Source organism: Podarcis bocagei, assembly GCF_964188305.1.
Source record: "Podarcis bocagei genome assembly, chromosome: 8".
Classification (NCBI taxonomy): Eukaryota; Metazoa; Chordata; class Lepidosauria; order Squamata; family Lacertidae; genus Podarcis; species Podarcis bocagei.
In genome coordinates, this window is record NC_138133.1 from 56,358,210 (window position 1) to 56,384,772 (window position 26,563).

Sequence of the window (26,563 nt, forward strand, 5' to 3'; positions counted from 1 at the left end):
AACAGCTGTTGAATAAGTGAAACCACTTTAGATTTTCTTTGGCAGTCTCCCATATATGTAATGGCCAGACTCATTAATGTCTGAAATCCAACCCAGATAGGAATTGAGCAGACTTTATTAAAGGACAAATGAATAGCTTGGAATGATTGAAATTAAACAGCACAGTTGTACCTTCTCTCAAATTCTTTCAGTGCAATTCTTGAGTAGGTTTATGCATCCCCCCAACTCTGATTTGCTGTATTGTTCAAAAGTCTGAAGTGAAAGAATATGTGAGCACTTGCAAAATCAGAGGTTTCCTGTCTCACCTTTCATTCATCCTGGTAAGAGCTTCTGTAAACCATCTGCATCCAGCTAAATACAGTGGAACGTATAAAAGCCAGGATCACTGCATGCACAAATACCTCCCAATTCCTTGTTTGTGAAAGGAGGCTGATGCTGCTTTCTTAGGATACTGATTTCATAATGTTCTATTCTCCAGACAGGCCCCAAAGGCAGCCTTTGTGATAAGGTGAGGACTGAAAATTCAAGAAGAAAGATAACACCATAAGCATTGTATATAGCTGGAGTGGGGAACCTCCGGTCCTCCAGATGCTTTTAGACTACAAAACCCATCATCCTTGATCATTGGGGCTGATGGAAGCTGGAGTCTAACAACATCTGGAGAGCCACAGCTTCTCCATCCCTATCTAGCACATTTAAACAAAAGCTATAGGTTATTTGCATGTGTGATTAATTAAAAGGAGGAAAGCCCGAAGGCATAGCTACCCACTATGCATTTGGTGTAAGTCAATCCAATTCATTCTCTCCCATCACTTGGAGACCATCATAGTGGGCAACAGCATTCTTTCTCTCTCTTTTTCCTATTTATCTTTCAGTTCCTGTCATAGCTTATACACTGATACACTCTCTGTCAGACCAGACAGCCACTCGCTCACTCTTTGTGTCCAAAATCCTTGTTCTGATACTCCTTTTGTGGTTCCCTTGATCTTGAAGCTGCTTATTAGCACATCATAGTGATGTTGTATTAACATTTCAGTGATGCAATGTTTGATCAAAAGTTCCTTGAGAGTTCCTTTGAGAGAAACAGGGCAACCTTTTCTCTATGTAATTACTTTTTGGTGTCCTTTTATGCTATCATCCTTACCTCTACACAATGATATTCTCTGGTTTAATTCACAAATATTGAATATTTCAAAGGCCACTTTGATCTTTCTCTGGCCTAGCGAACTGAGGTGTTCCAAATTCTATCCCTCCCCCTGCCATTTCCACTCATCAGTGCTTGGTTGTGCTAAACTCCATCTCCTAGGCTATCCAGTTTGACAAGCCCCATCTGCCCCTCACTTTCTTCTGCAGCATGTTCAGAAACCACCTTTCTTGACCATTGGAACCACTATTGGTATCATCTGCTTAATCTGCTGGAGCCTGTCTTTGCATGCAGGGCGAGGTCCCTAACTCACCGAGGGTTTGAGACCCATCAACTACCCTCACCTGGTTTTGCTGGCCATTTGAAGTTGTCACCGGGGTGTGGCCACTGTCACATGCTGACAGCTTCTAGAAGCCACAGGTGAGTGCTGAATGTAGGATGGGAACCAAAGGTGGACAAACTACCCCAGAAGAAACACAGCGTGCCCCCACCAGAGGTATTACCCCTCCCCTAACACCCCCTACACCTGGCAAATAGCATACTTAGAATTTGCTATTAAGAAAAAGCCAAAATCCCCTTCAGGCCTCTACAGCAGCTTGTTTCCTGTACAAGGGAACTGAATATATTTCTATGAACTAAGGTGCAAGGTGCAACAATCCATAATATTTTGTTGTTGGGAAAATGTTACTCCTGTTCTCCCTGCACTAGGGCAGCTACTGAAATTTGTGTAAACTTGTATGATGGTGACCACAGTCATTTGGCTTTCTGTATGTTTGTTTTCTTTCCCTACCTCTTTTATATTTTTATTTTTATTTTAGTTCTAGTCCTATTCCCCCTTTTCAGAGCTTGAATGCAGAGCATCTGTATTTAGAAAGAGCAACAGGCAAATGAATGAGCAATCTCAGTCTCAGCCATGGTGATCTCCCCTGAATCAAGATTACCCTCATTTCCAGTGTCCATTGCACACAATGACTGAATTCCAGCACTGCATCCAGGCTAAAGCCTGGAAACTCTTTTGTTAACTGTATCCATTTTCCCTGTGAAGTATTAATTATTATTTGCATAGATAAAATACTGCTTTGAATATGAAACACAAAAGCCACAAGATGTTTAAGAGCTGTAGTTATTTCAGGTCATCATTGAATCTGAAAGGGCCTTTTAAGATTTACATCCTCTGAAAGCAATTTGTTACTCTCCTTTGAAGTATATGTTAGTTATGTTTGAGTTGCAAAAGAATATGGGGAAAGAACTTTGGGTGCGATCCATCTGAAATCCAGCATACCACAAACAGGCATCTGCTTGAGGACTGGGGTTCCTCCTTCCTCTCCTTCCCTTGCAGCCCCCCACCCCCCATGCATAACCCAAATCCACTGTAGAGATGGGAGAAAAGGCTGAAAAGAAAACCAGAAGTCCCATTGGCCAAGCAGGTAGATTCATTGGATGCTGCCCTTTGGCTATGGGAACAACGAAGTATTTACTTCAAGCATTTCATTCAGTTAGTCTCCTGGCTCTGGGCAGATAGAAAACTCAGACTCAGATTTTGGTTTCTCCCAAAATCTGTAACACTCAAGTCAGTATGGTACAAAGACAAGGCACAGCTTATCCCTATAAGCCTATGAGGACCTGTTAGTGTCTTTTAACAGACAGCCCAATCAGGTTAGAGAAAAGACAGATAGGAAGCAGTTATTAAGCAATGTTTTTAATGTTTAGTGTTATATATTGAAATGGAAATGGTTTTTCATTATGTATCAGCTTAAAGAGAAAATGGATTTGAATATGTGATATGTTGTACAGCCCAAATAGCTTTATAAAATAACTGTTGTGCATAAGGCCACAGCTGGAAATGCCACAGTGAAGCTTATTCATGCACCATGGACAAGTCCAACAAAGAGGGGGGAAATAGATGAATATGAATAACTCAATTGGGATGATCTAAGTCCTGCTTAGCTTACATATGCACTCAAAGTACCGTATAAATACTGGTAGAATCCTTCTGCAGTCTTGCACTGTCCAAAAAAAAAAGTGATCTTAGGGGGAAATAACCAGAGATATATTTTCTTCTTTAAAATATTCCATAGTGTTTCTTAACAGAGGGTTTCATCTCTTTGATTTATCTGCAAAACAGAAGGACTAATATACCCTATAGAGTTTGGCAAGAATGAAAACAGAAAATATGTTGTTTTATCTCAACCCAAAATTCTACCTTTTAGTGAGTCCATAGATCATTCATGACGTAGCTGTTCTGGCAGTTTTATTTGCAACTCTGGTGAGATACCCAGAGGAATGTTTTTAAAGTCAAGATGTAAGCCTCTGGATGTTCACTTTTGTGCTTCACAAGAATCAAGGGTATCAATATTTAGGAAAATGCAGTAAACTCATATAATTAAACATTCTGCTAAATAAATGAAATGGCTTATATGAAAAGCATGCAAAGAAACAGGACAATTGCTTAGACTTTGTAGATATATTTCATCTGCAATTAGCCAGTGAAGTGTTAGTATCGCATAGACCAGCTTTGCAACCTGATGCCCTGTAGATGTTTTGCACTACAATTCCCATCAGCCCCAGGGCACCAGGGTGGCAAAGTCTGACACCATTATTATTTGACTCCATAAACATCTATCTATCTATCTATCTATCTATCTATCTATCTATCTATCTATCATCTATCTATCTATCTATCTATCTCTCTATCTATCTATCTCTAGGCAAGGATTGAGGAAGCAAACATTCCGCCTTTGTAATGTTAACTTTCACATTTGCCTTCCCCAAAGTAAATTTAAACGAAGATAAATACGGGCCAGAGAATAATGTAAATGTTGTGACAACTCCAATCCCTTCTGGTAAACCTCGCTGTAGAACTTATTGCCCGCAAAATTACTTTGAATTCCAGGAGAGCCTGTTGGCCGTGTTGATTCATGGTAATAGCCTCTGTTAGAGAACTGGATCACCTCTGGTGTTTGTCTGCGACTAACAGCATTTCTTTGAATTATAGGACTGCGGTAGTATAGTGGAGTCCAGCTCCAGTCAGGAGAACAACAGTGGGGCTTGAAATCACTGCTGTAAACCCAGCATGGGGGAATGACATCTTCTAAGTTTATAAGTTGTGACATTCTAAAGTAGTGTAAAGGATCACACCGGGTTACATATGACCTACAAAGGCAGGCTCTGAAACTCATTAGGCACTGCAGCCTGACAGAAAGTGTTGCTTCATTGCTGTTCTTGATAGTTTTTCTGCCCACTGGGAACACAACACGAAAGCCTTCTTGCACAAATTTGAACTGGGAATACCTGTGTAGATGGCTAACCTTGCTATTTCCCGTGTGTGTGTGTGCTGAAAAGACAACTTTATTTTTATCACACTGAAATATAATGATCAATATGGAAAATACTATTCAATCTTAGAATTCAGGGCAGATGCTACTATATGTCTCGAAAATTATTGGCAACCCTTCTTTTTTATAAACAAAACTTTGGAATTTGAAAGGTGTGTCTGTTTCTTGAATAATGTATTGCTTTTATCCCTGCACATAAATATATGCAAATGAGTATTTGATTTTAAATTACATTTATGTAATTAAAGTGATTAATGGAAGAGGCCTCCTGTACACACCTGCATAAGCAGGTATTATACATTCAAAATATTATATGCATGCTGCAAAATGCAAATTAAAGAAAATTAAACTGTAAATAAAATAGAACTGTTTATAGGCAGTGGTGCAATGGAGGGGAAATGCAGGGAAGTGCTGCTCCACAATTTTTTCCCATAGTAGGAGATAAGATGCCATCTGTTGAAGCACCAAAGAGGTAATTGCCTCTTTGCTCTGGCAAGTGAATGAGGTGATAAGAAGGCTGTCAAGTTTTACTATTGCTTGTGTCAGATTTGCATAGAGAAAGTCAGAAAGTGACAAAAATAACCAAACAGAAGCTAGACCTGTGAGATTGTGAACTAGGGGCTGGCCCAGGGACATGTAGTGAGCTTCACAGAGATTTGAGTCCAAATCTTCACATTCTTGCTGATACACACTGACCACTCAGTGACCTATTCCTACCCTACTAACTAGAGGAAAAACTGGAAAGCAGAGGAGGATCAAGATTCCTGGTTATTACCCTCACCTTCCTGTGTTCAGTTAACAATGTAAACAAGCCGGCAGACATTGCTCTCTCTGTGCGATCAGGAACGCTGCAAAATAGAGAATCCCCGGTTGTGAATACTCTGGGTCAGTGGTTCAAAACATAATTAGGGACATAATTGCTTTTTATTTATTCAGCTGTAATGGAGCAACGGAGACAAGTTTTTCCTACTGTCTTGGGAAAGGCAATTTGTGGTAATATCACAAATTTTATGGGCTGCTTTTTAGTATACCTAAAATCCTTTGCTTATTAGGGGCCACCCCACATTTTCTTCAAAGAATTGCTTTGCACAGGTGACTACCATAGAGCTATCAAAATTTTCAAAAGTAGGGAGTCCGTGGCTTGGCTTTTAAGAAATAGGGGGTTCTCAGTAATTAGCTAATTGGGAATCACTGCTCTAGGTTGCAAAAGAGAAGCAATGACTATCCTAGAAAATGCTAATAGTCCAAAGTGTGACCTGTGCTATGCCATGATTCTCAACTAATTGTCCTAACTCAGGGGTCGGCAATGTTCACCTTGCCTGGGCCGGTTCACTCCAGCGGAGATCCCTCCATGGGCCGGATTGTGTTTTCTGGTGTCTGCAATTGCACAGACGCAATTTCTGGTGCCGCGGAAGCGAGTCCCCGCGCCACGCTGTGCCAGTTTAGCGCAGTGCATGGGGACTTGCCGAGCGGGTGGCTCAGTTCGGGGGTGGCTTAGGGGCCAGTTAAATGACGCCTGTGGGCCACTTGTGGCCCATGGGCCTTAGGTTGCCTACCCCTGTCTTAATTCATGGTCCTTAGTAAGCCTAACACTCTGCTGCTGATTCTGTGCTGCTTCCTTAGTTTCAGTTTTGATAACTCCAAGTAAGCATGACTCATTGGATAACCTTACAGCTATGGTCTGCAGGAGGCAGTAGAAGGGGACATTCGTAAGCCCTCTATTCTGCCCAAAGCCACTTCAGTGGCACAATTTATTTATGCAGGTGCTCTAACCAAGTTCTGGCATTCATATAGTGTCTATGTCTATGGTAATTCAACAGTTTTACAGGTGCAATCTTATTTTGAAGTTCCTTTGCTTCAATATGGCTACTTCAGTGTTATTTACAGTGTATCCTGGAGAGTTAAAATGTTCCCCTTTGCCTTTTTTAAGGTTGCCATTTCTGATATCAGTCCATTCTGATTTGTGTCCATTCATTCTTTTGTGTAAATCCCAGTTTGTTTGTCCTGTGTAGAATGCAGAAGTGCATTGCTGGCAGATGATGGCACATATCATATTAGAAGATGAATGAACCCCTGATGTTGCAAATGAACACCCAATGATGTGGGTGACATTTTATGGTCCTGCAACAGTGTTGCTAGAGTAGATATGTGAAGAAAGGTAGCATCCGGATCTGCCAAAAGGGTTTACCCGATGTGCGTAATTTTCAACAACAGAATTATGATTGTGCAATTGGTACAGAAAGCATGCAGGTCTGAGTTGTGGGTCCATATATTCATATTTTGTTATTATCAGGTAGATTCTGCATGCATACCTTTGAAAGTGCAACTTGTTTGTGGCAGTGTACTGATCAGAGTAAAACCCAGTGATTCACTGGAGCCTTGGGTCAATTATTGGACAGTCCTATACGTAGCAGTGTGGTTTGTGAACTAATAGAATCTCTTGGGCTGACCATCTGCATGTGAACTACAGCACTTCATAAGGAAAGGAAACTGAGTGGACATCTAGCTGATGGGAGCTCAACTTGGGGGCTTCTGAGCTTGTTAGGCTGTGACCCCTATTGATCCAGGAATGGGGCTATAGTCATGTCTGTACTCACTGCTTGTTCACAATTATTATTTTTCTACCTGTAAATGCACAGGGGGCATGTAAGGCTGACTCTTAACATCCCACTGCTCTGAGCGTACACAAAACAATACTTTCCAAATGAGAATGTCTGTCATCTCTGTTTGAACTTGAATGTTAAAAGGTACTTTATTAAAAGTGGTTTATCAGAGTCAACATCCACCATACCTAAAAATCTGGAAGTTAGATTAAATCGCACTTTATCCTATTGATGAGGCGCTGGACTGAAACATTCTGTACAGTTATAAACTTTAATCATCCTCTAAGAATTGTCTGGACGCATTGTTGTGTGATTTCAATTATTGCCAGGGCTAAGTGAATGTCTTTCAGGTTCTGGAGCTTGCTTTTGAAGTGCATTCCTCTGCCCACATCTCCCGCAACTCCTGTTTGAAGGTTTCACTAGGGGGGCTAATAAAGTCAGTCTGGCAAAGGCAGAGGGAAATACTACCACACAGTCCATTAGATCCTCAAACATTTCCTAAGATAAGCTGATTTGATGGTGCCTTAGGTTTTCTGGCGAATGCCCATCCGTGGCATGTAGCGAGCTTCAGAGAAGAATTCAGTAACTGTCATTAATAGAGCGAGTGGAACATTTATTTCCTACAGTCCTTATCTCATGCTTGTAAATTAATGTACATTGAAATAGTCTGGTGTTCCTTCAGGTCTTAAATATTAATGTGTGGGGTTTTTTAAAAAAAAACACACACACCCAAAAAACCAAAATCCTAAAGCAATACAATCTGGATGTTCTCTTTTTAAAAAGAAAAGAAAAGTGGAAGAGTTATTGAAAAGGAGCTCTGTAAGCAATGAATTCAAAAGACACTACAAGCATACCTTCCTCTCTTGTAGAAATTTTGTGTGTGTGTTTTTCCAATCACAGAACTGTTTTGATCTGTACGTGAAATGTGACAGAGCTTGAATCTATGAAGGACTGCTTTATGTAACCAATGATGGAGGACTCTCCATGTGGTGGCCTGAAAGTGTGCAATGACTCACCATGCAGATCTATGCCACCACAACTGTAATTCACAACAGTGTCCATGTGGTAGCTGTTTGCTTTCCTGACTCTTAGTCATACTACTAGGGGATTCTGGAATGAACTGCAACTGGATGTGCTGGGGCCTGCCTCTTCATCCCTGAGCTCAGGCCAAGCACGAACTCTTGAGGATTAGGTCATAAGAACATAAGAAGAGGCTGATGGATTAGGCAAATGGTCCATCCAGTCCAACATCCTGGTCTCACAGTCATCAATCAGATGCCCATGGGAAACCTGCAACCAGGACATGCGGGCAAAGCAAACTGGTTATTGCGAAGACCAGTGAACAGGTTGGGAAGACAGAAGATCAAGCAGGTTCACACTTAGTTTTGAAAGATTCATAATTTGTTGTTCTTAAAATTCTTACATGGGGGCTACTCATTTGATTTGAGGGTGTTTAATCCTTCCCTGCCCCATAATTTACTTGATTGAGATTGTCCCATCCCTGAGCTGCCATTTACTCCATGGGGGGGGGGGGGGACAGAAGTGAACCGGGCATCTGTATTTCTCTCTTACCTCATTCTACCTCAAACTTTGATTTAGAAAATTGTGCTGGAGAGGAAAGTCCTAATTGCTTCCGGTCCCTGCACCACTTCCCTGGTTAAAGTACCAGATCCTCTCCCCCAGTGGGTGCATTTTGTAAACAAACAAACAAAATACTTCAGAACATCAGGCATGAGTCATCTGAAAGTGTGTGTTCTTTGGTGCTGATTGAAATGGCTTCAGACTACAGGTTGGCCAATGTCAGAAACAGGCTGCTGAAAGGGTCTTAGCTCAGCCACAGCACATCTGATTTGCATGCAGGGAAATGACCTCTTTATCAAATACTGGAGAGCCACAGCCAATCACTGAGTACTGATCTAGATGGACAAAAGATCCGATTCAGAATAGAGCAGCTTTATATGTTCTGTGTGCTGTTATATAAGACTTTGTTCGGATCCAGTATGGTCATTCTTAGGAGATCTCAGGAGTGATTGCTCCTCCATACAGAATATTTCTTTCACATAGAAAATAAGTTTTTCGGGGACAAGGCTTTGGTCAGCATATGAGATCAGGCAATGAGGCAATAAGCAAGATGAAGGATATATTGTAAAAGAGTGAATATAATAAAACTCATTTGGTGTGCATGAGTCAGCTGTCTGTCAGTCAGCCAAGGGAATACGGGGTTGCTAATCTTGATTCTGGAGCCATGTAATACTATTGTACCTTTAAAATATGCCTAGAGAGAGACTTCCACCAGCTGTGGCATCAGTTGCTACTGCAGCAAATGTTAAGGAGGCACAGAGGGCCTAGAAACTTTGCAGTTGTTTAGGGTTTGTGTACAGATTTTGGACTCATTCTTTGGCTTCTATTCCATCTAAATATGGCAAACATGAAAGTATAAGCTAGGAAATTATAGCATAAACTCAGAGCATTCACACCCTGCCTTTTTTACCAGTAAGAGGCAGCTATCTGCCTCCCCCACTAGAGAAAGTTCATTAAGTTAACTGGGTCAACATGACATCCCTAGACAGAGTAGCAAACCCATCGTATTAAGAATCAATGTGTCTGTTAAAGAGCTGGAGGCAATGATGGGTTGTATCAACTAGACCATGAAATATGGCTCACCGTCTTCTACTCTCAAATTCCAGTTATCTTGTTAGAAGCCTTTAAGTTCTTTCTAACTTGAGTCTTTTAGCTTAGCATACTTTCAGGCACTAACTAAATGATAAGTTCAGAGGACAATGTGCTACAGAAGAAAGACAGATATTAGGAATGAACATGAAAAGATCTTCTACATAATATGTAAAAAATAAACCATGTTCCAAAATTATGTTAATCAGTACTACATTATTGGTGCTTCTCCACTGGTATGTACAGCAGAATTCTGAACAGTGCTCAACATTAAATATATATATAGAAAAATTAGAAACTCACACAGGATCTGCAGGATTCTGAATAGTTATTATTGTGTTTCAAAAGATATAATAAAATTATTTGGAGAGCGACTGTTGCAGATGTTGCTTATACCCAATTATAGGGCATCTCCCTCATTCAGCAAAGGTCTCTGAGCCCCCAGAGAGGCTGTTAATGATGGTTATTAGGAGAGGAGGGGGAGGTAAGTCATCTTCTACCAGCTCCTAGCTATGCACTTTTCTCTAGATCTAACCCACTGTATTTTTATTATCAATATTTATTAATTAATTTGTTTAACAAAATTTGTACACTGCTTGATTGTAAAAAACAAACAAAGAAACAAAACCCTCAGAGGTTACAGCCCTCCCCTTCCCTGTGTTGTTGTAAGCTGCCCTGGTAATGTTGATTGATACTAAAGGCCTGGTTATAGATTTCAGAAAATGATAAGTATTGCTTGGAAGCACATGCAGAGTTAACATTTTACTCTTATTAAACAGTGCAAAATAGGTGGTGAAACTTAACATAGTTTGCAAATGTTAGCACATCACACCTCAAGCAAGATGCCACCACAAAAGTATTCATATTTTAAAGATGTGTGAAATCCCATGCTTAAAAATTTCTGCAGAAAGAACATGGGGAGCATAGGATCCAACTCCTAGGGGCCAAGGCCCTCCCCCCAAGTTGATGGGCATTGACATTCAAATGGTTTTTGTGTGCTGCATCATGTGATTGATTATGTGGGGTGGAGCTTACTTGTCTCCTCCATTTTTTTTCAAGTTGTCACCCTTGATGGGTAGAATGACAGATCTGTTTATATTCTAGAAAAGGTGTACATTTTCTGGGGAAGACTTTGGTCTTTCAGATTTCAGTAAGGTCAAAATTTAGTGCACCCCCCAGCCTCTCACCTTCCATTCTGCTCAATTCACTACGTCATAGTTGTGACACCATGCAGTGCCCCTAGTTTTGGTGTCCAGTGCAGCAGAAATGGTTGCACTGTCCTAAATCCACCTCTGACATTTGGAGGGGGGTAATCTGAAAACTGTTCACAGAGCACTTCGACTGCAGTCCTGTGGTCCATGATAGGGCATCCCAAGGAACATCCGACAGATTGGATTTCCCTCTCCAGCATCAAGGACAGAACTCCAGTATTGTCAAGGGAAGTTGAGTTTGGTTCCATCATCCACCCCTCTCTGCTGATCCTGAATCCTGATTCCCTGTCCCAGCCAACACTGGGACTCTGACATCAGTTGGGCCACAAAGATGGCTTATCAGGGGCATGCTAGCAGAGGACCAAGAAACTGCTTGGATCCACAGTCATCCCAGTACCTTGATCAACTCCCAAATTGGGAAGAAATTTAGGCACACTCAGGAATGTCCAGATTTCTCCTTCTCATTGCCTCTAGTGGAAAGAATGCATACCGATACATTTTTAAAAAGAATAACCCAGAAGTTGATGGAGGACCACAGAGAGTTCCTCTGCCCTCACTGCTGCCCTGTCAATTTTAGCCCTACAGGGATAGGGTGAGGTGCTTAAATCACATTTAGACTTTGCCCACTCACCTTTGGAATGCAGCCTTGGTGCCTAAGTAGAGAAAAAAGCACACATGCTCTCCTTTCCAAAGTCCCTTTGCACCTTAAAACATCTCTGTCCATCTCTGTGCCTTCAAAAAGTATCATGTAAGGCAGTTCTCAGCTGCATAAGTTCTGCATCAAATTATTTTACAGTGTGATATATAAAATCCAGGGTCTTACTGAAGCCTGGTGAGTGCTTCTGAGCTGCAGAATGAAGAAACACCAGCACTAATGAACACATTTATATGGGTACTTTGAGAGAGAGAGAGAGAGATTTTCTCAAGAGGATTGAGCTTTGCCCTATACATCCCAATAAACTTCATGTGAGAGGAGACTGAATTAGGAATCATTCACCTGGAAGAGGCAAGTGTGTGTGCATGTGTGGAGGAGGGGAGAGGATCAGCTTCCAGAAACAGAATTAGAGGAGCACAGAGTATGTGTCTGCTTCTTCTTAGATGTGGTGCTGCAAGAGTTTGTCATAGAGATTGTGGCCCATGATAGGAAACAATGAGCATTTTATGTGGGTAAATGAATCCTCCTTCAAATGGTGTTGAGGAGTAGCCAATATGGTTCCCTCCCAATGTTGGATTACAACTTTTATCATCCTGTACTGTTGTCTGTGCTGGCTAGGGCTGATGAGAGTTGCAGTTCGATAGCATCTGAAGGGCTACCCCCAAGAAATGGATATTGCTGAGCCACAAGATATTGTTTGTGTTAATTAACCATAGTTCTACATCAAGCAAATGATTGGTTGGGGAATATTTGAGGTGCATCATTAGGAGTGGGTGGAATAGAAGATAAAGTTCAGGAAGAGGCGGGAGCCTATTTTTAATGGTTAAGACTCAATCACATTTCTTAAAACTTTACTATTTTAGTCATTGCAGTTAAACTTTATTCCACCCCAAGATGATCTCAAACTTATCTGTGAATAATTGGGTGTATCACATTCTCTTTTGTTATCAGTGAATACAAGTTACATTCTTCCAATTGAGGCTGGGCAAATTGCCAAGGAAGGCTATTTTCATTAAGACATCGATAAACCAAGCAGTGCACACCAATTGGCCCACTGCAAATTGGTGATTAACCTAACAGTTAGATGGGCTTTTGTGAGTGCAGCCTTATTAATCAAGCATCAGTTGGGTTAATCAAGATACCAAAAGTAATTTGTTGGAATAAATATTTTATTGCCATTAATAAAGCAAAAGGGAATATCTTAATGAATTTCCTTCTAATAACATTCAAGCTGTGGACTCCCCACCCCCACCCCCTTTAATATCTACATTTGCAGGATTTAATATTTGCCATTGGGTAGGGAAGTCATTCAGTGTGCACAACTTGCTCAAACATCAGTCACCCATCTAATTACTGGTGTGTCTGATTTCTTCAACTAAGTATTAGTGGACATAAACTCTGTTTATAAGGAATATGTTCTGGGTTTCTTTCTCTCTCCCTTTCTGGTAAGTTGGGAATTGAAGTCCATGGTGGCAGTGGGGAAAGGACACACTTAAATGGCCAATTCAGAAGATGAAATCTATGTATAGAACTTTTGCAAGGTCAATGTTCCATGTCATGTCAATATCATCTGCAACTGACAACTACAACTACAAATGTTGAATCACTTTCATTTAGGAATTTTGTAGGCCAAGATCAACATGCAAAGAGAAAACACAGTTCAAACAATGATCCTTTTATCAAACAGGTCTAAGTAATTATTTAGTAGCATAAAGCATACCAAACCTTCATGTCCCCTGCTCTGAGTATATGGAAATTACTCAGGGCACTAAGTGCTTAATGCTTTCTTGAACTGACTCATTGTCCTTCAAGCTGAGAAGAGTATTATTTTAGGGAAAATATATTTGTTCAGACAAATCTTGGCATTGCTATGTAGAAAGAGATTTGTATAATATGTTTGAATCCTCAGATTGTCTTTTTTTTTTTTGGTGTCTAGACATTCTGTTGTGTGTTTTTTAATAAAATTTTTATTGAATTTTCAAAGTTTACACACACACAAACAATACACAACACAAACATACAGACACAAATACAAACACATATAATTTCAAATCCCTAATTTCTTAACCACTTTCCTGGACTTCCCCACACCTCCCCCTCCTGCATTCCAACTTCAATACAGATTGTCTGTTATATTTGCCTTCATATGATTTTATCCTGTGTAGTGCCCTGAAACCTGGTGAGTATAGAGCAGTATACAATTTTTACAACTACTACTACTAATGTTTTTTCTTTTACTTTTTGTTATAGGTTGTAGTTTTGTTCTTGTTTAAATGATTTATTGTTTGTTTGCTTTTTAGACTGTACACTACATAGAGATTTTTGAAATATTATAAATAAATAAAAACAAGTCAAACTCTTGAGTAGATCCATTGAGGTCAATGAATTTAAATTCAAACTTAAGTCCATTGGTTTCAGTGGGCCATCCCTGAATATGACTTAGGCTACAATCCCCACCCTTACAGGCCTAGGTATAAGCCCCACTGAATTCAGTAGGACTTCCTTCTGATTAGAAATTGTTAGGATTGCGCTATTAGTCTCCTACAACCCAAGATTAGCACTCTGTGAGAACACTCAGAGCTGTTCTGCCTTTGGATTTTTTTATCACATATCTGGGGCACTCTCTTCTAACAAGTATTGTTTGCCCAGAGACAAGGCTTCTTTTCTTGGCTGCAGCTAAGGAAACATTTTGTCATTGTTGGAAGACAAACAACTAGATTCCCTAAGCTCTTGTCCTGAAGCACATATGACAGTGGTATAAGGTTAAGTGAGTTTTTAGAATACCGCCTTATTCAAAATATTGTCACAATGTGTCTGGTTCATCCCTTAGGATTCTGAAAGTAGTTGAGATAGTTTCCAAAATCCATCAGTAAGAATTTTCTGGAGCTTATGAATCACATCAGAATATGGCATTTGCAACTAAGTTAAATGCCTGAAACAATGAGTGTTTGAAATCTGTTATATAATACCTGCATGTAGTAGACAGTTTTGAAACAATGCTAAACACTCATTGAGGTCAAGTACCTCTCAAGTTGGTGTTTGCTTTCCATTCCTTTCTGAAGATACTGGCTGCAGATGTTTGAATCCACCCACCCACTGCAGCCATGAGGACTAGAAAAAGAAAAGTTATAGTTCACAGAAAGTTTTGCCCTAGATTCCAAATCAAACACCAGTCAAAAATAGTGCTGGCAAACTTGAGAATTCACTGTGCCTGCATCCCATGAAAACAAATGAGGCTTAATCACCAATGCTCTTAAATGCCACTAATTTCAATGGGCATTTAGTGTATAAGGTGTTCTCAGGCCAAAACATTTATTTTAAAAAACTGGTGTTGTTCTTGAAAGTGCCTGCATGTTTGAATTCGGGACTGTTCTAGCAATGCATTTTTTAAAAGTAAAAAAATAATAATAAATTAAGAAAATGAAAATAAATTATGTTGTACTGCAGCCTTAGCACTGCTGCATAAGTTATAACTAATGGGTTTTCTCCTTTTGTTTTCCCACAGTTGATTGGCTTTGTTTATGCCTGTTACGTGATCAGCATTTTCATGGAGGAAGAGGACAGCTGTAAGTACTGAATACACACCTACCCATCACTGGAGCCACAATGCTGGGGTGAGATTTAGTATTATGCTACAGCCAACTTCTCAGAACTGGTGGCTTATATTTGCAAAAGGCATCCTTTCATTGATCACCAGTAGCTTTGTCCTAAATCAGTCCTTTTTCTGCAGGAAGTATATGCATGTGCTTTGCAAAGGCTTACACAACCAACATTTTCCTAAAATGTGCCTACAGTTTCATTGATATTTGGCATGCCAACTTGGTTAATGGTGATAAACAATGATATTGGAAAAGCTATGTTTTCCATTGCAGTGGCAATTTCTTGTAATGCAATGTGATTCTGGCATGTGGGGGGATCTAGAGAGCACCCCTACACATTGAAAGAACACGTGAGGGGCTTTCATGCACCAGCTCCGCCCCACCACTGTGTATTGTGGCCGCAGCCCCACTGCCCACACATTCAGCCAGCATCCGGTGCATAGAAGCTCTTGACTCTTGGTGATTGCACAGATGTCAGGATATGTGGCTGCACTGTGCATTGCAGGGGGCAGGCAAGAACTAGCCAATGTGACCCTGCAATTCCCAATATGTGTTCTTTCTATGTGTTTATATGGATGTCTGAATCCCCACCTCCCAGCCATCCACTTATCCCCCTCCATCTTCCTTCCCACTTTGACCTGCAGTTTTTGAGGCACATTTTTCTTGTTCCTGAAAAGTTGGAGCGTATGACAGATGATTCCACAGTGAACATAATATGAAGGAATGGAAAACAATTCTAGCATCCCTAAAGATCCAATTTCCTCATGACTGTACCAATTCTTTGAAATGAATGCTCTGACATCCTTACCACGTTTATCACTGTTCTGACTGTCTTCTGGGTCAGCCTGATCTTTGGGAATGGGTGGTTTTTGGCTCATTGTCTGTCTTTTGTCTCTGTGCTGCATAAGGAACTATAACAGCTGGATTTTACTCGAAATATAAGAGATACACAGCTTTGGAAACCATCAAAATTGTATAGTTTTACAGCTTAATTCCAGCATTGTCAGCCAAGACCCCATTTTCACTAAATGTTGAAAACACTATTATACCACTTGAAACAGTCATGACTTGCCCCAAAGGATCCTGAGGAATGTAGTTTGTAAAGGGTGCCCTGGCAGAGCTCCACTTCCAGAGATCCCAGGGAAGAGGGGTTGATTTTTATACCACTCTGCAAATGGTAGCTCTGTGAGGGGAATGAGTGTCTCCTACCATCTCTCAGTACCCTTAACAAACTACATCTGCCATGATTCTTTAGGGGAAGCCATGACTGTTTAAAGGGGTGTGATGATACTTAAATGTCTAGTGCAGAAGGGGCCCCATGTGCATTGGCCTTTAAGACTTTCCTTAATGAAATATCCTTGCCTTATTCAGTTCACTGAAGTTATTGGTCTGAAACCTGGCAGGAAGGCTTAAAAATTAATAACAGCCACCTCTTTCATTGCCGTGTAGGGCTTAAAGGGATATGGTTGAGGATCAGCCAATGAATGCATTCCAAAGGGCAATAAAGGAATGTTGTTTAAAGTGATTGCTCTTCTAGTTTTTGTCTCATATGGGGACACCTTTCATTATTTATTTCAAATGGCTTGTAATTCAGTGGTCACAACATATGTATGCAGTCCCAGGTTCCAGTTACAGATAGGTAGCCGTGTTGGTCTGCCATAGTCAAAATAAAAAAATTCCTTCCAGTAGCACCTTAAAGACCAACTAAGTTAGTTCTTGGTATGAGCTTTCGTGTGCATGGTTTTAAGTTTGGTAATGAGTTGCAATTCGGCAGCTTCTCTTTCCAGTCTATTTCTGAAATTCCTTTGTAGTAAAACAGCTACTTTGAGATCTTGTATAGAATGTCCTGGGAGATTGAAGTGTTCTCCTACTGGTTTCTCTGTTTTGTGATTCTTGATGTCAGATTTCATTTAGAAATTTCATTTAGAAATTTAGAGATAGTCCCAGGTTCATTTCACATTAATGAATCCCAGGTAGTAATTAACACTCAGAAAAATGGCTCTCTGGAATTTTGTAGAACTGTGTACACATCCATTTTCCTCAATGGAGCAATAGTAGGCTCCTCGTTTCACTTGGCAAAATAACACTGGACAAAAATATTAATTCCTCACCTCTCAGCACTATGGTTCTGAGCTGAAGTACTGTATGTCTTTCCTACAGCTGTTGCTTGCTTAAATGTATAGATCTCTTGGCTCTCCAGTGTTTTGTGTAGTTTGTCTCCCTGCACATACTTTGAAAAAGCAGCCATCGGAGAGGTGGTAGATCCATGTAGATCAGGACCATGACTCAGGGGTATGGAGGTTAATCCTTTCCCCACACTATTTTCCCTGCTGGAAATTGCTCCCCTTTCCTGCCCAAGCTCCTCTTTGTTAAATGTGCTAATGCCCAACGTGACAGGGCTAAGTGTTTGTCAAGCATTCTGTTTGCCAGACATGCTATTTTATGAAATGCCGTGGCTTGAGTGGTTTCTTAGTAGTCGCGCCAACAAGCTCCATGGAGTAACTGGGGTGGTGTTCTACCAGGGGTGGCACATGTAGGTTGAAGGGAAGGTGGAGTAAAAGTTTGGAGAGCATATATTTCCTCTCACTTCCCACTATCCTCAGAAATATCTGTGTGCACATGTGTGCACATGTTCATGAGAAAGAGAAAGGGATAATGTGCTTGGTTAGAAAAGAGATGAAATGCAGATTCTTGCCCTTTTAGTGACTCTTCTACCAGATCCAGTTCCCATAGGTTATTGCTCTCCCATTACCTTCACTCATATATTTGGAAGGATGCATCAGTCCAGTATAAAGATTATTGTAGCTCAAAAGGATTATAATGGGTGGGGGACATGTTAAATAAGCATTTCAGCAACACACTAGTATTCTCCCACTAACAACAAAGTCTGTTTATATTAATTAATTACTTCCTTTCATTTGTCAGCCTTTCATTTGTATCTGTATTAATCTTAACCTGTGCTATATATAGAATTAAAATTACACTCAGAGCAGACGGAAAACAAACTCAGAAACTTATTATCTTGCCAAATGGCAGGCTGAGAGCAGTCTGGAATGGAATGGGGGAATGGAATATGATTTCGTTTTACATATACATGTCACAGGCAACTGGAGAAAAAAGTTTACATGTTCTTTACTTGGGGCCACTGATACTTTTTAATGTCCCATTGTTTCAATAAAAGTTAACTGCATTTTCATATGGCGTTGTTGTTGGGTTTGAGTTCAAAGACATGGACAAAATAATCTGCAAACATAATTGGCTCCTCAATGTAGAGGTACCTTTTAAGCCCCTAAAAGCAGTTGAAATAAAAAAGATTCTTCTAACGTCCAGGAATGGAAGTCACGGTTCCTAAATTCGTTACACAGTGTAATTTATATCAAGCTATTATTTAAAGTTAATATATTCTAGGAGCCCCCATATCATTCTTTGCCAATTCTCGAAGGAGAATGTTGCATAATAGCAGAATCTTCTGACACCCACAGAGAAATAGCCAGCTGTTATAGTATTAATTAACACATAATACATTATTGCCCTTCCTCTCTAGCTGTAATATTTGACTGCACTAAATGAAATATAATGCAGAATTTACACATGAATACCAGCCATCTGTTGTTAACATTCTAAATAAAGTGAGGTTTGTTTTTAGTTGTTCCATTCAATATTTATACAGCTAGGTATTATGCACCCTTCCTCTCAGTAACTTTTAATTAAAAAAAGCATTTTCATGAATATTTTCACATTAACAAGAACAAGTTGGATCCAGACTACGTTAGGCACACTTTAGCCCCAGTGAAAGCAAGAGGACTTAAGTTTGTGATGATTAACTTATCCTGTTGATTTCAGTGAGACTAACCTAATCTAGATCAAACCTATTGTTCTCATTAACAGTGTTGCTAGATTTGGTTGGATGGTTTTGAAGTAAACAGCATACTGTAGTACTATTTTGAAAAGAGCTTCTACACTAACAGACATTGGGAACTTCCACGCCAGCTGTATCCTTCATATTCCGTGTCCGAGATACTACTTTTTAAGTCCATATTCCTAGGGAGCAGAACATGTCCCAGTTTTCCCACTCACCTCATATTATGTGGGTGTTCCATAAACTGAACAAATCTGATAGGTACAGTGGAAGGCAGGTATGGTCACAAATAACTGGCTTTTGTGAACCTGATTCAAAACAAAACTAAAAGTAGTGCTTTTCTGGCATGTGTGACATTTCTTGTGGGGGCCTGGAGGGCAGTACAACATTTCCTTCCACTTATTTTCTGGGAACAGTCATAGTAAGTTGCCTTAAACAATATATGAATTAGCTTCGAAACTTAAGTTTAGTATATATTGCAGTTGACTGACTTATTCATAAGAGCAAAAGGTTTCTGGTGAACAATATCTAGAAAATTGTGCAGCACGTACAGTTGAAAAATGTTTATTCACATCAGTGTGTGTTCACGACTACATAGTTCTCAAGACACTGCTCAAGAGTGCATCTCAGGTTGCAATTCCCATTCAATTGGGGATAATTGATTAGTGCCCTAATCTGAGGATGATTTATATTCAGCTTTATCCAGACCTTGCCTTGGCAACACTCCTTTCAAGCCTGTAAAAGGAGACATTTGGTCCAGCAGAGATATCCCACTGATGGGGGGAGTTGACTTTGCTGATTTCCTCTCAGTCCTCATTGTCACCTCACACACTATTCCAGAGGGTCCCTGTCCCTCTAGAACAATGGGAAAGTGTCACTGGAGGTTGCAGGGGGAAGTGAATTGACCCTGGTCACTTCTGTTGCCACCTTAGACTGCAGGAATATCACCTGAATGGAACTCTGCAGAGGGAATATTTTGACTTAGAAGCCATCTTTTCCTAAGCTTCCTACCTGCACAGCAAAGGGGGTGATTTTCATTCCAATTACAGCTGGATAGCAAAGGATAAACCAACCTGTGTGCTGCTCTATGGATAATAATCACACCTGTAATTAATTAAATAAAATCAGGAGATGGAGCTGCATGCTGCGCCTTAAGCATAACATATTGTTTCGCCAAATACCAGTAATATTGTGGCACCTTTAAGGTTAACAAGGTGTCACAAGACCCTCTGCTGCTTTTTGCTTCAACGGACTTAGCTGTGCATCTGTAAAATTCCATTGTCGTCTTGCGAAGCAAGCCCATAGGAAATTCGTTTTGCGAAGCACCTCCAAAACGGAAAACTCTTTCGTCTAGCGAGTTTTCCGTCTTGCGAGGCATTCGTCTTGCGGGGCACCACTGTATGAGCACTTGGCGCATGCAGAACTCTTGAAGCTGGTCAAGCAGTTTAGTATGAATTCTCAGGCCCCACCAGGTCCTTTCTTGTTCCCTATCAACCAAAACATTCTTCTTTATGCTAAGTGTCACTTTTTCTTCCTCCGATTTTCAGGCTTTGCTTTTGATTTGCAGCTGTCAATTTTAGAAGTAGTTTCCCACCATCTTGGAGAAAGAAAGCGAAGGAGCAGGAGCAAGGATGAAGACAAAATTAAAATATAGGCATCACTTCAAAATGATGCTCAGGGGGGATTAGTTTATTAAAGGATGCAGTAAGTCCATTGTGTTCTAGTATATATGATTTTCTTATATGCCACTTAGGGTTGGATAGATTGCATTGTTTAATAAATTTCTTCATGTCAAGCATCATTTTGAGGCTTTGCCTCTCTTTTTCCCACCACACAAGAGTCGTTCCTTAGCAGCTGCATTGCTTTTATTACAGCATCCTTGGTGGAGAGGTAATTACATATTATGAGACTGTGTGTGGAGTAGAATAGATGATAGAGTAAATTAATCAGGCCCTACACCTGACGTGCCCTGACCATAAATTAACTTAATTATATACCAGTGAATGATCTTGGGATTCAGTTTAGATAAATTTCCTCCCTGATATTTTATATGTCTGTTTTGTTTTGTTTAAGAGTGAATTAGTTTGCCATTCTCAGCATATTAGCATGCAGCGCTTGGCTTTTCTCTTGGGCCTTTTGCTGTTTAGGACACAGAACTGCGACAGAGAATATCAGCTTTCATTTGAGGCCTGAGGGAGGGAATGAAAGAAGGTACCTGAAGATTTGTCTGGGGTGGAGGTAGTGGGCTGCTGATTCATGCAGAATTGGGCTGACATCTTGTCATGATTATATCCGAGCATCTTTTATATAGCTATATAGATGTGGACATGGAGAGATAGAGATAGAGAAGCAGCTGGTTATTTGCGCTTACTGCACAGCCACCCAGGACGATTCTTCGTCAGATTTGATAGCTTGATGTGGTGTCTTTGGGACCTAAGGACTTTTAAAGGCAACAGGTCCTTGTGCTGTCTCAAATCTCAGCCTAAATGCCACTGGAAGTGAGAAAAGGCACTATTATATTCCACCGAGAACACAATACAGTACAGTTTTTGCTGGGAAAGTGTGTGCTTGTTTCAAAAAAAGGGGGGAGGGGGAGCAAAATTTAAAAGACTTTTAAACATTCTTTTTTTAAAAAAAATAGATGCATGTGTTCCCGTTTGGAAACAGTCAGTGGGTGCATTTTCTGAAAAGCCTGAGAATTTAGAACAGCAAACAGTTTCTTCAGAAAGGATAACTATCTGTTGGACAAGCACAGAAAAGTAATTTTCTTTTAATCATTAGTCTGTTTCTGCCTTCAACTAGTTCCGTTTTCAGCACCGTGCTATCCCATTCTATACCCCAGATGATCCAACCCACAGCAACTATGACGATTCAGTTTGGTGTACATGCATGCATGCTACCTTATCACGAGCTAAGTTTATTCAAAGTGATTCAAGAAGTAGTAGTTGTTCTATTAGCATGGTTGTTATCCTATATTCTCGCCATGAACAAATCCTATCAAATTCATTTGGGCTTACCTTTGAGTAGACATTATATGATTGTACTCTTATTATTAGTTGTTTCAAGAGGATGATGATCTGTGGTTAGTCTGGGAAAGACAATAAGACAGCTTGGCTCCCAGCTAGCTGGAATGAAACCCAGGTGGACTTTTGAGGAGTGTGGTTCAGAAAGCAGAGGCACAGTGCAAGCAGGAAAGCTACTTCCTCTTTATAAGCTGCAGAGACCACTGGAGAGGCAAGTGGTGAGGAGGAGGACTTACAATACAGAGGACGACTGTGTTGGAGATGAAAGGGCAGCCAAAATACTGAAAGAGGGAGGTTCTGGGAGCTGATAATTGGTGTGTGAGAGGGATAGGCTGTCCTCAGTCGTTGATACCACATAATGTTTTTAGGACCAAGAGCCAAAACTTAGAGCAGCCTGAAGCTCTGTCTTCTGTGAAGAAGCGAGCTGAGAACATTTTGTTGCCTTATGAAGAACATGTTGTTTTGTTGAATAACTTGTGTCACATCTATTGTAAACATGGCTAGCTAACCCCAGTTAATACAACACAGATCACAGCAAATAAAACAGATAGATACAAATAAAATATCTTCATAGCAAACAGCTGCTTCAAAGCCAGGTGTCCCTCCTCTTCCCACATTTAATGGTGGGGTCCGCCTGACACAGTCATCCTCCTCTAACTCTCCCAAGCCAGTTGACCCATTGCACTACTCATCTGTATCTGTAACACTCATTATATTTTTTTCAGCAGATGAAATGAGACCTTTAGCCCTAGCTATCAACCATACAGATATTTTCAAGAGGGATAGGAAATAGCAGAAAACTGCAGGTTGTACCACCCACTCTTGTGGTCTTCTTTTCTCCTGTACAAAAAGTTACTGGTTCAGAGCATTAGCTTGCTGATGGCACCAAGGGGGAAGAAGCAAAAGGCCAATCTTAGACTCGTTGCCAACTGCTGTTTATTCCTACATTGTTTTATTGCTTCCTTCTGGCACCAGCTCCTTCCAGCGTTACCTTCATTATTTAAGGTGACTTAGATATCAGCTATTATGATTCCTGCAGAGCTACAAAGCAGCTGCCCTTGGAAAATAAATCGTATTTTGCAGCCAGTAGCAGCTAAAACAACTAGTTTCTCCTGCAACCAGCAGTGATCTGCAGGTTGTGGAAAACTCCTCTCTTCAACTCTGCAAGACATTGCTTAATAGCTGGGCTCCACACAGGGCTCTTTTTGTAGTAAGAAGGTACAGGTCCCGCTAAACTATTTCTCAATGCAGAGGCTGTTTGAACTTCTATAGACTATATGGAAGAGGAGATTGTGTCTTCGTCTGATTATATCCCCAGAATTTGTGACTTTCAAACCTTTTTTTTTTTTTTTTTGTATTGAGAACTCATAATAGCTTTCACCTATAGAGATCAACCTAGCACGAGATAGATAAAGTAGGTTTTCCCATGCCATATTTGGAATAAATGATGCCATTTTCACTGGATTGTTTATGAAGGTTTATGTTGTCTATACATTAACTCTTTAAATGTAAAAAAACAATACAAAAACCTGTCTTTTAAAGCTTGCTTTGATGGCTATAACACATAATAGTTGTACTTGATTTAGATATCCGCAATCCCTCCCTGCCCACGTTGTGCCCACTAGCTGTGCCAACAATAATTTATGCAAACAATCACATTAGCAAGCTGATATGCTTCCCAGACAGAACAGTGTAAAGTAGTCAAAAAAGGGGGTGCCTCAACTGGCTAATTGTAAGGACACTCTCCCCACAACATCTCTCAAAATGGAACTCAATTCTTTATATAAAAAAGAATAATGTCTGCATATCATGTTAAAGCTGAACTGGGGAGAGTGACAGAGTATCTTGAATACTTCAGATATAGGTATGCAGGCACAGCCATTATTTAATTTATTCTTATTTTACACTGTTTTCCATTACTTTAATTTCAAGACAGTGTGTACACAATTGATTTCCACAAATTCATGTTGAACGACACTGTATTTTCAGTTGATTTCATAGGTGGACTTGTTGACACTTATTCTACCAACAAACCCCACCCCCACCCCCTGGAACATTTTGAGTAAGCCTGCAAAGCTTGTAAATTAAGAGATTGGTCAAAAGGACCGCATTAATCCTCCTAACTACACTGAAATTTTAATCTGCTGCTCAGATAGGTTTGGCATGAGATTACTAACATTATCTCTAACTCCCTCAAGATGCAATAACTATTTAAAATGTGCCGGCAGAGTCACTTTACATTATGTGACTGCTATCCGATCTACCAATGAATGCTCCATAGGTTTTATGTAGCAGTGGTTTTTTCCCTTGCTTTGTGTAAGAACGTCCCAAGACACACTGGCCCCAGGCATCAGCCATTTCAGTGATCAATCCTCCTTGGCTTGGTTCAGATGCAAGAGGCTCTGCAGTCCACATTGGCAGCTTCCATTGGCCAAAAAGCAGCATCCATCTGTGGGTATGAGGGAAGGCATGAGTCTCATGGGCTGGGCAGAAGGTAGATCAAGATCTTTGGGTGATTTTCAGGGGGTTTGCTGTAGATTGACAAGAGTTTCTCACTCCTGGTTATTCCCAATAGTGACAGAAGCAAGATCTCCCTCTGTCTGTAAGGGCTCATCCAGACTGTTGTTTGCTCTGATTCAGCAATAATGAGCAGGTTAAAAGATGTTAAAAGAATGAATGACAGTAGCTTCAACATTTATTCTTTAGTATATCCAGTTTAAAACATGTTTAAAAAATATCTGAATCTCCACCTGAGACCCTAGTGCCAGGCTGGGTACAATAGGAGACCCGCCAAATGTCCCTATTTTCCAAGGACAGTCCCAGATTTGCAGAAGCCATCCTGGTTTCTGATTTGATCCCAGAATGTCAAATAGGTGGGGAATTATTATTATTATTATTATTATTATTATTATTATTATTATTATTATTAACATCCTTATTTTCATTGGAGAAATGTTGGAGGGTATGGAGTAGTACTGGGGCTTGATGGACAAATAGCTTGGCCTGATTCCCATCACTACTGGTTTTCTCTGGGGGGTGAGAATACAAAAACAAATTTTCCTAGGGACCTTGTGTGCCTGTGCAGTCACAGACTGCAAATAGGCTCTAAAGAATGAAGAATTTCAATGACCAAGGTGAATTTCCATTAAAAGCCAAGCTGCAGAAAACAATTTGGGTAGGCAGTGAACTGTGCCATCCCCTAGTTTCTCGATTCTGATCTGTCGGCGGTGTGGCAGGCTGCCCACTTGGATTCACAATAAGATAATTGGTATCAGTATCTGTTGCAAATGGGCCAGGAAAGCTGCTGCGTTCAGAGCTAATGGGCCTTTCACTATCCAAATTGTGAAAAACTCCACTCTCTTTCATGCTCAGAGCTGGAGGAAAAGAACGGCATTTTCTAACTTTCATTCAAACCTGAAAGCACTCGTGCGCCTTTAGATTTTATTTTATTTCTCGGCATTCTTGCTACCGAGTTATTCATAGAGGTTTCTGCTGCTCCCTATCCCAAAGCCTCAGAGCAGATAACAATCCATTAAGAACAAATAAACTATTCAGTTAAAAATGAATAAAGGTTATGCAACAGACAGGCTGAAACATGATGTTAAAAGGTGAATCCATTCCTGCACCCTCCCACAGAATATTATGCATTATTTATGTCCCTTAGGCAATTGGCATGCCAAAGCACAGCTTTTTCAGAATCACATTGACTGTTGCTGAATGCTGTGTCAGAACTGCCATGCTCCATCTAACTCTGCCTTCTCCACAAGAGTTACCTACTGTGTACCTCCAGTAGGGATCAATGGGGCTGTCGCTGTTGGTTTCTCTGTTTCTCATTTTTGCCAACCGGAAGTTTGGTTTGCCCTATTTTTGCATCATTTCTATGGCTTGGCCAAAATAGGCTGGAAGGCCAAATGGGGAGACTTGGTGGGCTGAATGTTCCCCACCCCTGTTCAAAAATATCAGCTAAAAATCTCCAGAACTATTGCTTTTCTAGTATAGTAATGCCCAGTGGGTTTTTTTCTGGAAAAATAGGTGCTGCTAATCACCATGAAGCTGTTACATAAAGGGCCAAACAACAACAAAAAGAGGTGCCAGTACTGTGTATCCTTGAATACCCCCTGAAAAAAGCACTGGTGATGCTTAACTATGGGTGTTTACAAGTGATCAAAACATTTCACATGCCTTATCTACCTGTAATACTTACAGCTGTAGGGAAAGCTAATACAGTGGTGCCTCGCAAGACGAAATTAATTCGTTCCGCAAGTCTCTTCGTCTTGCGGTTTTTTCGTCTTGCGATGCACGGTTTCCCATAGGAATGCATTGAAAATCAATTAATGCGTTCCTAGGGAAACCGCCTTCAGACCAGGTCCGGGGACAGTCTTCTGAAGGCTGTCTTCTTCTGAAGGCTGGGGGGGGCCTCTTCTGAAGGCTGGGGGGGGACAAGGGCTTTTCTTCCCACCCCCA

The 26,563-nt window shown here is 40.5% G+C and overlaps 1 protein-coding gene across 2 annotated transcripts in view; it reads left to right on the plus strand.

The window, feature by feature from the left end:
- The window catches only part of NKAIN3 (sodium/potassium transporting ATPase interacting 3), a 206,270-nt gene that overhangs the window by 171,994 nt on the left and 7,713 nt on the right, over positions 1–26,563 (plus strand). The window contains exon 5 of one of the 2 annotated variants that reach the window (XM_081205253.1): positions 15,124–15,184. In XM_081205253.1, the coding sequence (XP_081061379.1) occupies positions 15,124–15,184 (61 nt within the window). Of the gene's footprint in view, positions 1–15,123; positions 15,233–26,563 lie in introns of both variants that reach the window. The other variant, XM_081205254.1, reaches the window with a different exon arrangement.